This window comes from Sinocyclocheilus grahami, unplaced genomic scaffold (genome assembly GCF_001515645.1).
Source record: "Sinocyclocheilus grahami isolate Dianchi unplaced genomic scaffold, SAMN03320097.WGS_v1.1 scaffold176.1, whole genome shotgun sequence".
Taxonomy (NCBI): domain Eukaryota; kingdom Metazoa; phylum Chordata; class Actinopteri; order Cypriniformes; family Cyprinidae; genus Sinocyclocheilus; species Sinocyclocheilus grahami.
The window spans coordinates 2,837,472-2,853,677 of record NW_015505355.1 but is presented as its reverse complement, the minus strand read 5'-3'; the positions used below and the strand labels follow the sequence as shown (position 1 = coordinate 2,853,677).

Here is a 16,206-nt window from a genome sequence, read left to right as displayed (position 1 = left end):
TGATGCTGTCTACACCATAGATATATATATATATACATATCTATGGTCTACACTGGATGCGGTGTGGCACGACATGACAAATCCCTGACAGAAAACTGCTGCCGCATTCTATTTATGACGTATTGACACAAATTTCAAATGATTTTCAACGGTCGCTTTGTCACGTCCAGTGTACTAGACAGACTTTAGCTGTTGCGGCGCAGACACGGTGTTACTCACCTATCGATAAGAAACAAAGCAACCTCGGCGTCCGATCGCAGGCCTCCGCTCCTTGAGTTCTCTCCATCGCTGGAAAGCTGATCCGATATTTACACAGGTCCTACTTCTTGCCTTATCGTTCCGCAGACGTTTTCCCTCTTTTGTTTTTTATCCGCCATCTATATCTTTCTGTTGCTCAGCTCGGCTAATGTCTGTCCTGTGCACTGAACGCTCTCTCCTCCACATCACGAGTAGACATGCCCCTTATTGCTGATTGGCTATAAGTTTGTTTTGCTATTCGGCCCAAATCAGTTTTCTAAAGTGTTTTTGAAAAATCACATACCCTGCCTTTAATTGTCCTTTCTACACTGCAGTTAGTTTAGCTGTGTGTTCTTGAATCAATGACATCATACATTTGATGGCAACACATATTTTAATGCATTAAAAAACTGCCAAAACCTTTTGCATTCCTGTCAGTTTTGACCCGGTGGAAAGTGAGCTTATAAAATGGTCATAACTTAATATTTTTCAAATAAAATGACATTGTATCTGATGAATAACTTCTCACTAATGAGAGTGTAAGGAATCAGCTCATAGGAAATATGAATAATTAACCATAACTAGTTATAATTAATTATGAATATTTTAGATCCGCTGTAGATATTTAGCTGACCTCTCAGGGTCAACTGTCTTGTCAATTCTAAGAACGTTAGTTTCCTGGTTAAGGGAAATAACTTCCTTACTGTAAAATTCTACAAAAGCTTGTAGCATAAATCTGCATGATTAAGTGACTCCAGTTATAAGCAAACAATGAACCACGTCAAGTGTGATACAAGTAAGGTTTTATTAACTACATAAACACTTAAACTAGTCTAACAGACTACATAAACACATAAACTGGTCTAACATCCTACATACACACATAAACTGGTCTAACATACACATACACATATTTGATCTCTTAAGATCCCTCTATTACATTAGCAGCTTTTCTGATCTCTTTTGAATTCTCTGTGTGTTTGTCTTCAATCTCTCAATTGGGATTTAAATGAATAGTTAACCCTAAAATGAACAATTCATCCACATGTCATTCCAAATCAGTTTGACTGTCTTTCTTCAGTGAAACATTTGAAAAATGTATTTTTTTCACCCTAGTGTTGTTTTGGACTCCATTGACCCCATTGACTTAACTATCACTTTAAATTTAACAGCCACAATATGTAAGTCTACATGAATTGTGACACTATATGCTTTGAGCAGTGCCTAATGCTGGCATACTGTATATGTGCTCTGCTTCTGCAGACATCAGTCATGTGCTCAGTATTTAGGGTTTCACAGAATCCCTCTCTTTCACGGAATCCCTTCTCACGCTGTTGGTAACATTTTCTGAGCCCTGTGCTTTACTTCGCCGCCTCCTCTCACTTCAGCAGCTATCTGTCTGCACCACAGACAGGACAAACATCTGCTTATGAAAACATCTTTAAACCTGTTAGAAGCCAAAAATGGTGGAGGGATTAAAATAGCGTCATACAGTACAAATGAAATTAATATTTCACAAAATAAAATATAAAATACATGCTTCTCTGACATATAGCTGCTGTTAACTTGGCTGTTCACTCTGGTAATCTTTTGTATTTATAGTTCTGAATTTATATAGTATTGATTTTTTTTATGTTATCTTCTTACAAGGTCCTGTGAAATTATCTTGGAATTTACTGTGCCTTTCGAATGTTTGGGGTCATTAGGATTTTTTTATGTTTTTGAAAAATAGGAAGTGTTTGTACATCTTAAAATAGCTGTTTTCTATTTGAATATATTTTAAAATGTAACTTATTCCTGTGATCAACGCTGAAGTTTCAGCATCATTACTCCAGTCTTCAGTGTCACATGACCCTTCAGAAATCACTCTGATATGTTGATTCGCTGCTTAAGAAACATTTCTTATCACTATTATGTTGAAACCAGTTGCTTTGCTTAAAAATTTTCAGGATTCTGTGATGAATAGAAAGTTAAAAACACAGCAATTATTTGAAATAGAAATCTTTTGTAACATTATAAATGTCTTTACTGTCAGTTTTGCTCATTTGAATGCAGAGATGCCCAAACCAGGGCCCGTGGGCCAAAGTTGGCCCATGATGACCTTTGATTTGGCCCACAATGCCATACTTGCAAGAGGAAACTAAAATATAGGGGGAAAAACATGGCATTGAAGCATACCTTAATTTTTTATTTAATTTTTTTTGTTTTGTTTTATTTTTGGATTAATATGTAAAAACATTATAAGTAAATCTGATTATATACATAAACTTATATTTAACCTTTAACACTTCACTTTCAGAACATTTATAACAATGCAAACTGGATGGTGAGTTCATCATTTAAAAGAAAAATGCACATTTGAAAAGAGCTACCACTTTCCAGGAAATATAGTTGATGGCTGCACATGGCATTCAGACAGTCTCTTCATATGTAATTGGGCATTTCTTAATCAAGTCTTTGTTTTCTGATCCCCAGATGCCAGGTCCTGCTCAGTGGGGGAGTTCCAGTGTCGTAACCGCAAATGTTTAGCACCGGTCTATGTGTGTGACGGCGATGACGACTGTGGAGACGGCAGCGATGAGGAAAAGTGCTCTCCGCCCACCTGTGGGCCGCACGAGTTTCGCTGTAACAGCTCAGAGTGTGTGCCGCAGCCCTGGATCTGCGACGGCGACCCTGACTGCGCTGACGGCTCTGATGAGTGGGATGGGCGATGCGGGGGCGGGTCTGGACGGCCGGCTCCACCACCCACCCGGCGACTGCAGTGCGGTGCTGGAGAATTTCGTTGCGGCAGTGGGGAGTGTGTGAAACTGGCCTGGAGGTGCGACAGGGACCCTGACTGCAAGGACAAGTCAGATGAGGCCGATTGCCGTGAGTGTGCACTCTCACTTACTTCCTGTAGAAAGTACTTGGATCTCACTGTACAATTGTGACCCTTTAATCCGTCACTCAAATACAGTATGTAGTTAAATACTGATGTTTATCAGGGCAGGGGTGTTTTTTTTTAGTAGTACAGATTTTTCTTGCCCTGACAATATTTTCATCGGCTCTCCACAATACGTATTATATTTTATTTTTTAGCAATTTTATTTATATATGCCAAGAAAAATATAGGTCACACTTCTGTTTGGGGACCAATTAACTAACTATTAACTACAACTTTTGCCTCAATAAACTACTAATTTGCTGCTTATTAATAGTTTGTACAGTAGTTAAGTTTCAGTATGGGGGAGGATTAAGGGCTCTAAAATATGATCATGCAGAATAAGGCATTAATATTTGCTTTATACAGGTGCATCTCAATAAATTAGAATGTCATGGAAAAGTTCATTTATTTCAGTAATTCAACTCAAATTGTGAAACTCGTGTATTAAATAAATTCAATGCACACAGACTGAAGTAGTTTAAGTCTTTGGTTCTTTTAATTGTGATGATTTTGGCTCACATTTAACAAAAACCCACCAATTCACTATCTCAACAAATTAGAATACTTCATAAGACCAATAAAAAAAAACATTTTTAGTGAATTGTTGGCCTTCTGGAAAGTATGTTCATTTACTGTACATGTACTCAATACTTGGTAGGGGCTCCTTTTGCTTTAATTACTGCCTCAATTCGGCGTGGCATGGAAGTGATCTGTTTGTGGCACTGCTGAGGTGGTATGGAAGCCCAGTTCTTTGACAGTGGCCTTCAGCTCATCTGCATTTTTTGGTCTCTTGTTTCTCATTTTCCTCTTGACAATACCTCATATATTCTCTATGGGGTTCAGGTCTGGTGAGTTTGCTGGCCAGTCAAGCACACCAACACCATGGTCAATTAACCAACTTTTGGTGCTTTTGGCAGTGTGAAGGAAGCATGAAGTGCTCCAAAATGTATTGGTAAACGGGTGCAGTGACGTTGGCTTTCAAAAAACACAATGGACCAACACCAGCAGATGACATTGCACCCCAAATCATCACAGACTGTGGAAACTCAACTCTGGACTTCAAGCAACTTGGGCTATAAGCTTCTCCACCCTTCCTCCAGACTCTAAGACCTTGGTTTCCAAATGAAATACAAAACGTGCTCTCATCTGAAAAGAGGACTTTGGACCACTGGGCAACAGTCCAGTTCTTCTTCTCCTTAGCCCAGGTAAGACGCCTCTGACGTTGTCTGTGGTTCAGGAGTGGCTTAACAAGAGGAATACGACAACTGTAGCCAAATTCCTTGACACGTCTGTGTGTGGCGGCTCTTGATGCCTTGACCCCAGCCTCAGTCCATTCCTTGTGAAGTTCACTCAAATTCTTGAATCGATTTTGACAATCCTCATAAGGCTGCGGTTCTCGCGGTTGGTTGTGCATCTTTTTCTTCCACACTTTTTACTTTCACTCAACTTTCTGTTAACATGCTTGGATACAGCACTCTGTGAACAGCCAGCTTCTTTGGCAATGAATGTTTGTGGCTTACCCTCCTTGTGAAGGGTGTCAATGATTGTCTTCTGGACAACTGTCAGATCAGCAGTCTTCCCCATGATTGTGTAGCCTAGTGAACCAAACTGAGAGACCATTTTGAAGGCTCAGGAAACCTTTGCAGGTGTTTTGAGTTGATTAGCTGATTGGCATGTCACCATATTCGAATTTGTTGAGATAGTGATGAGAGACCATTTTGAAGGCTCAGGAAACCTTTGCAGGTGTTTTGAGTTGATTAGCTGATTGGCATGTCACCATATTCTAATTTGTTGAGATTGTGAATTGGTGGGTTTTTGTTAAATGTGAGCCAAAATCATCACAATTAAAAGAACCAAAGAATTAAACTACTTCAGTCTGTGTGCACTGAATTTATTTAATACACGAGTTTCACAATTTGAGTTGAATTACTGAAATAAATGAACTTTTCCACAACATTCTAATTTATTGAGATGCACCTGTAAGTACTAATAAACAGCAAATATGCTATTAATATGCATGCATAACATGCAAGAAATTACATAATTGTCAAGCTACAGTGATATAAACGCACGAAGAAGATGAAGATAAATGCAAATCGTCTTTTAATAAATCCACACAAGGGTAAATCCAGGACGGACAGGCAGGAGCACACGTAGGGAAACATTCACAATACCAAACGAGCGAAAACTGAACAGGCTACACTTTAAATACAGGAGCAAATGAAGATAATTAACGACACACACCTGAACTAAATGACATAATCAACGGGAGACAGAAACTAGGGGCAAGTTCAAGCTCAAACCGGTGTGCACCGTTTTGCTATGGTTTCCGGGTTGAACGACATGTTTCCTGGAAACGGTGTGCAACGGGGTTTGAGATACGTTTTCTCTTGTTTGGTGGGTGTGGCAAACATGTCAGCCCAATCAGCAGCAGCATGTATGTAAACCACGCGGTATTAAAGAGACAGCTCGCACTATGTAATTAACATCAAAATAAATTTAAAAGAGCAAGTATATTGTTTGCACATGTCTATTTACATTAAAGGCAAAATAACTGAAATAATAAGAGCACATGTATAGATCTGGAACTTCTTTAAGTCTGTCTAAATATCATTTAGTAATTGCAATGTCTTCTGGTCCATATCCTTCCCTTAGGAAGGTGTGCTAGACACTGATTAATGTAACATAAAAATACTATACATATTTAGATATTTTGATATTGCATTGTGGAGTGACACTTTCATAAACTTTTCTATACTCCTCCGATTATATAATGGTAAATATTACAATATCATAGCACAACAACAGTGATCAGCAATAATGATAAGCCGAAATGTTTGTCTTTTCATCCTGAAATGCGAGGCAAATGTTGGATCACAATAATTAGGAACCACAGTTTCCACAAATCCCTTCACTCGAATTGGGATGTTCTCTTTTATTCTGGAGGGCAAGGGCAGTGACTGTTATATCGAGCATATTTTGCAGTATTAAACACGTATTTATACCGATTTCATCAGGCTCCGAAAATTCTTCAAAAAGAACACAAAGAATGGCCTTCTCAGCTGCCATAGTTGCAACTCTTACGTCATCAGAACAGAGTGTTCAACGCACCACCGTTTCCGTTTAAAAAACCTTTTGCACTGTTTTGTCGGGGCTGAACGCAGGCTAGATCACACAGAGCACAAGGGGGAAGAAAACACAACAAAAGTCCAATGGGGTGTGACAATAATAGTGAGAATTGGTTAAAAAAAGTGTTACCAAAATATTTTAATTTGTAATTTTTTTCAAGAAAAAAGGTAGTTAAAAAAAAAAAATGCAATAACTATAAATTAAACCACTTTAAAGTCATAAATATACTTTTGCTAGAAAATGATGGCAGGTTGGTTTATATTTTTCTACCTATTCTAACTGATGATTCAAAGATTATTGCACAGTTTTCTTGTGATTTCCTCAAATTCTCATCAGTGTTAGGTAGCTAGAAAATGTTGCATTATTATTTACATACTTGGCACATTTTTTGTGGCATATTGGCATATTTTACATATTTTTGTTACATATTTGTCACATTTTATTTATCCCAATTTACAGTACATTTCTTTGCATTTTTATGCATTTGGCAAATGCTTTTATTCAAAGCGGCATGCACTGAATTTAAGGTACACATTTTATCAGTTCAAGCTTTCCAACACATGACCTTGACATTGCTAGCACATAGTGTTCACAAGATGTAAAAAAATCAAGACAATGAAAAGTAAATTAAATGAAATTTTCAGAGGCCCAAAAGGGCAACTGGCGACAGGCCTGAAACTCTTTTGTCTAACACAATATTCACCAAAGACATAAATGTACAGTATGTTCTTCAGTAAAAACAATATGTTATTTGAGGTGGTACACACATTTACATTTTAATGTTATATGTGTGTGTGTGTTTTTTTACTGTAATTAAGAGATTTATTTTAATATATTATTAATAATTCTTAAATTTTTATTAATATAATTAATAATATTATTAGTAATAATAGTGGGCCCCAGTCCCCTGGTTGACAGCCGCTGTCTTACACTGGGCCTGGGCCCCAGGGTCAACTGTAGTTGATGCTGATTGTTTTTGTGCCATAAAAGTTTTGCACCCACCCAGTTTATTAGGATACCTTTGCAGGGCTCAACAATAAGGTCTGGCCGGTGGCCTGGAGTCAGTGTCGCATGAGACAGTTGACAGACTGCATTTGTTTTTAAGTCTTGCCAATTTAAACATTAAAGATAATTGAAAACATTTAAGCTCAGATAGCATGTGTACCGAAATTAGTTTTATTTCGCTTCATTTTGTCGTATTGTGCTTGAACTGACAAATGTACACAAAACTGTCAAAATGCTAGTCTTGGGGAGTATATATAAATATCCAACACCGCTGGCTATTTCTTAAGCGAATGTAAACGAAATCGGATGTGTCAGTAGTATATCGGATCTGTGCGTTAGGTCTTAAAGTGACAGCAGCCCAATATACCTGCTGCTCCTGTCATTAATGTTAATCAAACAACAATAGACAGAAAAATCACTCACTGCTCTTGACCAAATTACTTTTTGTAGTTTTCATGACACATATGACTGCATAACACACTATGTATCGTTATTTTACATTTGGTAACTAAATTCAATTCCTGTAGTATTTCTTACCTTTCTTACCTTTTTGAAAATCTTAAAGCACTGTTTTTGATTTCACTGGTACCAAAAATGGTGGTGTCGTAACAGTTTTATTTATTAGAATACAAGGTTACATGGGTCAAAAACAATAAAAACAGAAACTGAAAAGTTTGAACCAATGGCCCGACTGACTGCTGTGTGCAGTACGTTCTATTTATGAGAAATGCTCTTTCATAACAGTAACATTTAAGAAGATGTGCAAGAATGTGGATTGATTTTGTAGCATGTTTGTGTGTATTTGTGTGTGTGCATCAGCCCTCTCACCGTTTGTCTCTTGGTACGTTGCATGGTTCATCTTTCTTTCTCTCAGACTCGTTTTCCACCTACTGAACTTGCTGGCTGCTGCATTGATGCACACAAGGCAAGCACTCCCAGTGAATGTGCATGAAGGTGCTCGGCATCTCCACCACATTTCTGGAAATATCTGTGCAGGAATCTCAGCAGGAGTTCTCATTGTGAGGGCCACACGACCCCAATGTTTCTGACGGGCACGTCGCTCTGACATGCTCCGATGGGAATGAAATTCTCTTAGATACTGTGAGGTTTTGCCAAAGATGGAAGGCGACGGTTCACGGCAGATAATTTTTTCTGACTGCCTGCCATTTATTATCTATTCCACCCACACAAAGACAATTCGTATTATTGAAGCCATTATTGCCACGTGACTCAAAGCATTTGGTGTGGAGACACTTTAATTTAGTTTGACAGTGATGGCAGCACACACACCATTGTTGTGTAACGTCATAGAACAATGAAAGCTTTTTCATGCACTTTTGCAGTATGTTAGCCAAGTGTTCATGTAGAGTACAATGTTTCTGATCTTCCACCAATGCACTTATTATATAGAAAGCCCTCCTGGAGCATTCTGGGGTTAAATGGGCTGCTCAAGGGCACAGTGGTGATGCTCATGAATGTAGCGACTACTCTGCACAACCCACACATAACACCATTTAACTGTTAAGGAGCAGTTTAATCCAAGCATTCTGAGAAAGCTCAACGGAGCTCATTGATTCTGGCATGTCAAGCTCACACTTTTGAGCTTCCATTGACCATTACTGATGTGCTCAATGTTTCTGCGTCGATCAATTATTATCTGTGAATAAAGCCTCAGTTAAATCTGTCCAGCATATAAAGCAGTTGTGTCTCGTCAGAAGATTTGGAATAAACCTCTCGATTCATATGGATTACTAACTGTGAACTTTCTGAAGATTGAAAGTTTTTGTAGAATGGACTTTCAAAAGAGGGACAGAAATGTTTCTCAATTTTTAATTCTCAAATCTCAGTTTGTGTTTAAAAAAATGAATGAAAATCACATGGGTTTGTAACAACATGAAGGTGAGAAAATGATGACAGAATTTTCATTTTTGGGTGAAATAACCCTTCACGTTAATACATTCAAGAAGTAAATGCCTTCTTTCTTTTTTTATAACAATTAAGTAGTTCGTTTTACTAGTTCTTTTTGCTGAAATTTCAGCACAAAAATATTTTATATGCAGTAATTCATATTTTTCAATAACCTAAAAAATTTTTTTTTAATTGGATATATATTTGGACATATTTTGGGGGGGAGGGGATTTGATTTGATTCATAGCAAAGTACAGAAGCAACTGCATCACATTAATGTTTCAGTTGAAACAAGAATCAAACAATACATTATTAATATGGTTGGACAAGCCACATATCTTAAGCCTTTATAAAATATCTGATAAATATAAAACTTACCTTCTACATTAATGCGTTTCTACCATTGCATGGTATTACCGTCTACCGCCCAGCCCTAGTTATGGTATTGCACAAAAGTGGTTTGTTTCGATTTTGCAATTTTATTTCCTATATATCAGCAATGACTCTGATGCACATCAGAAATCAGATTTGTCAAAATGCTGTCACATCCTTTTAAAATCTCTGGGACACATCCTTCTCTGAAAGCTGGGGAAATTCAGATTTCACATCACCGCTGTGGTACTCATTCCCTAGGCACCTCTGATAGAATGGAGCTGCCACAAGGTGTTTGTTATCTAACGTCGAGGTCTAAGAAGAGAGCGGCTTTGGTAAACAACAAGATCCCTGGAGTATTAACCGACCTCAAGATCCCGAGAGTCATGAGAGAAAGACAGGTGCCCGGGAGAGCACCTGATTTTAATTACGATGCATTCTCGTACTTGACTTCGGTCGGCTAGATAAGCTTGTTTTAAACCTGCTGCCTCTTTCTTCATTCCCACCATCAGGTAACATCCAGGTCAATTACAATGTGGCTTTGCCCAGGCCGGAGGGAAAACGGGCGAGCAGAGTGGCACGTGCGTTACTATGTGTGTCCTTGAGCATTTTAAAACCCTTGAAATAAAGGGAGGATACATCCACAGACTGCTCCATAATCACATTAATCCCTCATTCTTATGCAGCGTTTCAGGGGTTTTACTTTGAACTTCATAATAGCCAGTATTGTTTGTCTTCTCAGATGTGTTTGCGTAATTAAGCCACAGCTCTCCAGAAACGCTCACTAGAGGTGTGTTTGTGGGGTTTTTGTGGGCTTTGAAAGTGCCTTTAAAGTGTCATGACAGCTACACACACTTTGAAATCAGGTCGGATTTGTCTAAAATCTTACTGCAAACAAAGATTACTCATATACTGTGTGTGTGTGTGTGTGTGTGTGTGTTTACAGTTTTAGTCCAAAGGTTTACATACACTTTGCAGAACAAGCAAAATGTTAATTATTTTACCAAAATAAGAGTTATCATATATCAAAATGCATGTAAATTTTTCCTAAACAAATGTCCTGAATAAGATATTTTACTTAAGATGTTTACATAGTGCACAAGACAAAACAGCTGAATTTATACAATTTTTTTTATTTTTTATTTAGTCATTTAGCAGACGCTTTTATCCAAAGTGACTTACAAATGAGGACAACAGAAGCAATCAATTGTAGTATTAAAACAACTAAAAACAGATCCAAAACTAAAAGCTAAAACTTTATAAATACTACTTATACACATTTTAAAAATAAAACAAAATTTCAAAACTTAACATTTAAATAAAAAATAAATAAATAAATAAAGCTATAAATAATTCAAAATAGTAAAGAACAAAAGGTATAAGATTATAATAATGATTTTAACATAACACTAAGCCAAACACCAAAAAAACAACTACATATGTGTGTATGTACAACCATACACACATACATATATATACAGTATATACATACACATTTATAAATTCAATATATATATTATTTCATTTCCATTTAGTTTGTTGAAGTATTAAAATAATTCAAATTAAATAAAACTAAAACTTAATAAATTCAGACATAATTTAACTAAAATTAAAATAAATAACAAATACAAATCAAACGACAGTAGTTTATCAGTAATCCTAAAAAATAACACTGTCAAACACACACTGCTAAAAAACAACAACTTACTTACACATAGTAAGAAATGGTTGTAAAAACCGAAACAGAAGTGAAACAAGTAATAGGAAAGAGGAGAAATAAAAAGCAATACTTATCTTATACTTAAAATTACCCCATTCAAAAGTTTGCATATGCTTGGTTCTTAATAATGTGTGTATCATTACCTAGATGATCTATGACTGTTATCCATATTTTCACACTGAGGACAACTGAGGGACTCATATGCTATTATAAAAGTATTACAACTATTACAAAAGGTTCAAATGTTCACTGATGCTACAGAAGGAAACACAATGTATTAAGTACCAGTAAGTAACTATATAATAATTATATACATTTTTTCATTTAGAACTGCCTTTCAGAAGCCACAGAAGATACTTCCATGTTCACCAAGATATAAGTACAATTTAGCCGGATCTTGAAATTCAAAAAGTTTGCTTTAATTAGCTCCTAATGAAGTGAAGTGAAGTGACGTGTGGCCAAGTATGGTGACCCATACTCGGAATTTGTGTTCTGCATTTAACCCATCCAAGTGCACACACAAAAATTGTTTGGATGTGGATATAAAATCATGTCTTTTTTCCCCGTTTTTTAACTGAATTACAGACAACATAAGTATTCATAGGGGTGTTTACCAATTGTGAAGCTCCTAAGCATACCAAAGATACCATGAAGGTCTGTTTGTCAGCGTTTGGCTGATGTCTGTGCTGTGTTTGGCTCATCTGCAGCTCTGCTCACATGCCGGCCTGATGAGTTCCAGTGCGGAGACGGATCCTGCATCCACGGCATCAAGCAGTGCAACAAAATACACGACTGCCTCGACAAAAGCGACGAGGCTGGCTGTGTCAATGGTACGTCTTGGCGCGCACATGTGTGTGTGTGTACTTCTTTGCACACATCTTTTGTGCTGCTTATTCAGCAGGGTGAACTGTATCCCAGAGATCAAATTGGTTCCGCCTTTTAATGCGACACCCTTCAAAGTTTAATGAGGGCAGACCTGTCTGTCCATAGCAGAAGCTCAAAGAGTGCTGTGTCTAAGCGGTAATAAGCTTTCATGTGTGGAAATAAATTGGCCAATCCTTTTGAAAGTGGCTTTTATATGGAAGACATGCAGAGACTTCACCTAAACTGCCCACATTTGTTAAATTACCAGTCTGTATTTGTGCACTAAAGACCTCTGAGTATTTGTGCTTATGTGGGAGGAAACAAAGCTAAATTGAAATGAACTGAACAAATCAGCTGCCATCTGTTCTGTAAGCATCTTTTCCATTTTTTCCAACCATGCTTTAGCCACAAAGTGTGAAGGACCTCTGAAGTTCCTCTGCAGGAATGGAGAATGCATTGATGGCATCAAGGTGTGTGATAATGTGAAGGACTGCAAGGATCGGTCGGACGAACCCAAAAAGGAGTGCAGTAAGAAACCTATTTGTTGACGTACAAGAGTAGAGAGCTATAACATGAATGTGGTTAGTTTAGTTCAGATTATTTGATCTTGAAAGAATTGATTAGAAATATTGAGCTCACACTGAAATCTTTGACTTTTGATTGTACATATGTGACCCTGGACCACAAAACCAGTCATAAGGGTAAATTTTTTGAAATTGAGATGTATACACCATCTCAAAGCTGAATAAATAAGCTTTCCAGTGATTCCAGTTTGTTATGATATGACAGTATTTGGCCGAGATACAACTATTTGAAAATCTGGAATCTGAGGGTGCAAAAAAATCTAAATATTGAGAAAATCGCCTTTAAAGTTGTCCAAATGAAGTTCTTAGCAATGCATATAATCAAAAATGAAGTTCTGATATATTTACAGTAGGAAATGTACAAAATATCTTTATGGAAAATGATCTTTACTTAATATCCTAATGATTTTTGGCATAAAAGAAAAATCTATAATTTTGACCCATACAGTGTATTTCTGGCTATTGCTACAAATATACCCCAGCGACTTAAGACTGGTTTTGTAGTCCAGGGTCACATATTAAGTTCTCTTCCGAGAATATTTTGAAAAATTTGTAAAAAAGTATACTTCAGTGTTGATGTGAATAATTCATTCATGCATACAGTGGAATGCAACTCATCTTTAATAATTAAAATGGCATACTTGAGCATTTTTTCCCATGACAATAGCTCATTCATGTCTTTAAATTAGGGATGCACAATATTGGATAATTGCCGATATGCCGATATTTTTGGCCAGAAAGCTGACACTGATACCGATATATTTCCTTTTGTTTGGAAACAACAACAAGTCTCTCCTGTGCAGAGATTATAAACACATTATTTTTAATTTTGGTTAGTTTTTAACAAAAACTTACTTGTTAGAATTAAATCAACATTAATGAAGTTCTTCTATAATAAGAGTACATCGAAAGCTTTGAAAATAACTATAAATCAAACACTTTTTTCCCCCCAGACAGATGCAGTGGTAACCCTTACATTTTATTTGAAGATTTAACATTTGTAAAAATAAATATATCATTTTTAATTTATAGCGTCAAACTTTATTTTCCCTCTAGTTGATTTTATTTCTGTCTGTAAGAGCCAGGTAAAATAATAAGAGATCTTCTGCCAGAACTGTGTGAATTACTTACAAATTGTGATCCGTGGTAACACTTTATTGTTACACATGTTGCATGTACTTACTATTATAATAAGAATAAATACATAATTACATGCAAGTAACACTAAGCCATACCCTAATCTTACCCCTAACAAAATAGTAAGTACATGTAGTTAATTAATATTACTCAGTATTTAAATGTATAATTACACTGTAACAAGGACACCTTAAAATAAAGTGTAACCATCCGTTACTGATTCCAAATTACATGTGGTTAGTAACGTAATCCATTACATTACACATTTTAGGTAATATAATCAGACTACTTTTAGATTTTTGATCGTTTTTCACATTGATTTCAATAGGATAATCTTGTACCATATTGAATTAAATCATTTTAAAATGAATCAATATAAAACACGTACTAAAATTTTTTTTATATTTTATTTATTTACCTGCATGTCATGTGACCATTAACCTACATCAGATAAATGAACATGCAAATGTGATACTTATTTATTAAAAATGTCAGGGGTACTTAAAATAAAAATGTATTAGGTGAAAGAGGATCAGATGACAAAAAAGTTGGTGAATTTGTGCAGTTTAATGTCTTCCACAGTAATACATGGTACAATAACCGACTGAGTGATAATTCAAATAAAAATTAATGTGTTCATCAGTAGTTGTTGCCATATTGAAACACTTCTTAAACCTGAAATAATTTTTGTAAAGCCAGTGGTCAAATGCTGTGTAGCCACCTGACTAATAGCTGGTCTCTGTGTGAATGTCCAAGTCTGTGGAAGACTTTCTGAATGTATATAAGCGGTAGGCTATTTTAAAAAGGAACATTTAAGAGATGAAAAAGAGGAAATAGAAAGAATCAATAAATTATTGCTATTGTGTAAATAATATGTAATCATGTAATCCATTTAGGGCTGCCACTAACGACTTTTTATTTAGTAAAATTGTTGATTTTTTGGTGGGAAATTAATCGCTTAGATTAATCGATAAATTAGTCAATAGATTAATCGATTAATCTAAACGATTAATTTCCCACCAAAAAATCAACAATTTTACTTAAGAATATTTTATTAAACTATATTTCATTAAACCAAATGAAATCCAAAAGTAAAAAAGTAAAGTGCAACATAAAGTGCAAGAAGCAAGTGTTCATCTCATAGTCCAAATCACTGAAATCAAAGTTCAGTATTATAGTGTTAGAATGACAACATATCCACGTGTTCTAGTCTACTAATAATACAATTATAATCAAAAAACATTTTTTAAAGGAGTATTTACCAGAAATATTATTTACCAGAATTTATTTAGGAGAAAAATGTAAATGTGCAGTATTTCTGAAAATAAAAATAAAATAAATAAATAAAAAAAAATTTTTTTTAAATAAATTAATTGGAGATGCTTTTGATTATTAAAATGTAATGGAACCATTAAAATGGAATCCAGAAAATAATGGAAAACAGAATTAGGTAAAGCTAAAACTGTAAAACTCAATTAATTAGACAGGCTTTTTGAGTAATACAATTTTATTTAACCATTAAAACGTAAAAATGAAAATGGAAAAAACTGAATTTGGAAATAAAACAGATTTCATAGTGCCCTATAATTATAATTTTTTTTTAGTGCTAATAAAAATAGATGTTAGTGAACAATAGCCTTTAAAATGACTTAAAATACATATATAATAGCAATGAGGCAATAATAATTAGTTCAAATAAAAGTTCAGTATTATAGTGTTAGAATGACAACATATCCACGTGTTCTAGTCTACTAATAATACAATTATAATCAAAAAACATTTTTTAAAGGAGTATTTACCAGAAATATTATTTACCAGAATTTATTTAGGAGAAAAATGTAAATGTGCAGTATTTCTGAAAATAAAAATAAAATAAATAAATAAAAAAAAATTTTTTTTAAATAAATTAATTGGAGATGCTTTTGATTATTAAAATGTAATGGAACCATTAAAATGGAATCCAGAAAATAATGGAAAACAGAATTAGGTAAAGCTAAAACTGTAAAACTCAATTAATTAGACAGGCTTTTTGAGTAATACAATTTTATTTAACCATTAAAACGTAAAAATGAAAATGGAAAAAACTGAATTTGGAAATAAAACAGATTTCATAGTGCCCTATAATTATAATTTTTTTTTAGTGCTAATAAAAATAGATGTTAGTGAACAATAGCCTTTAAAATGACTTAAAATACATATATAATAGCAATGAGGCAATAATAATTAGTTCAAATAAAGTATCAAAAGCAAGAAATCATATGGTTTTATTGAACAAAATTGTTAAAATACATAATGTATTATAAACAATAGAGCTAATGTACATTACG

General features: G+C 35.2%; 1 protein-coding gene across 1 annotated transcript in view; it reads left to right on the top strand.

Moving 5' to 3' along the window:
• LOC107593846 (low-density lipoprotein receptor-related protein 8-like) overlaps nt 1-16,206 on the top strand; it is a 109,365-nt gene that overhangs the window by 75,125 nt on the left and 18,034 nt on the right. Inside the window, exons 5-7 of the mRNA XM_016283725.1 lie at nt 2,713-3,105; nt 12,002-12,124; nt 12,564-12,686. Coding sequence (XP_016139211.1) covers nt 2,713-3,105; nt 12,002-12,124; nt 12,564-12,686 — 639 coding nt within the window. The remainder of the gene's footprint in view (nt 1-2,712; nt 3,106-12,001; nt 12,125-12,563; nt 12,687-16,206) is intronic.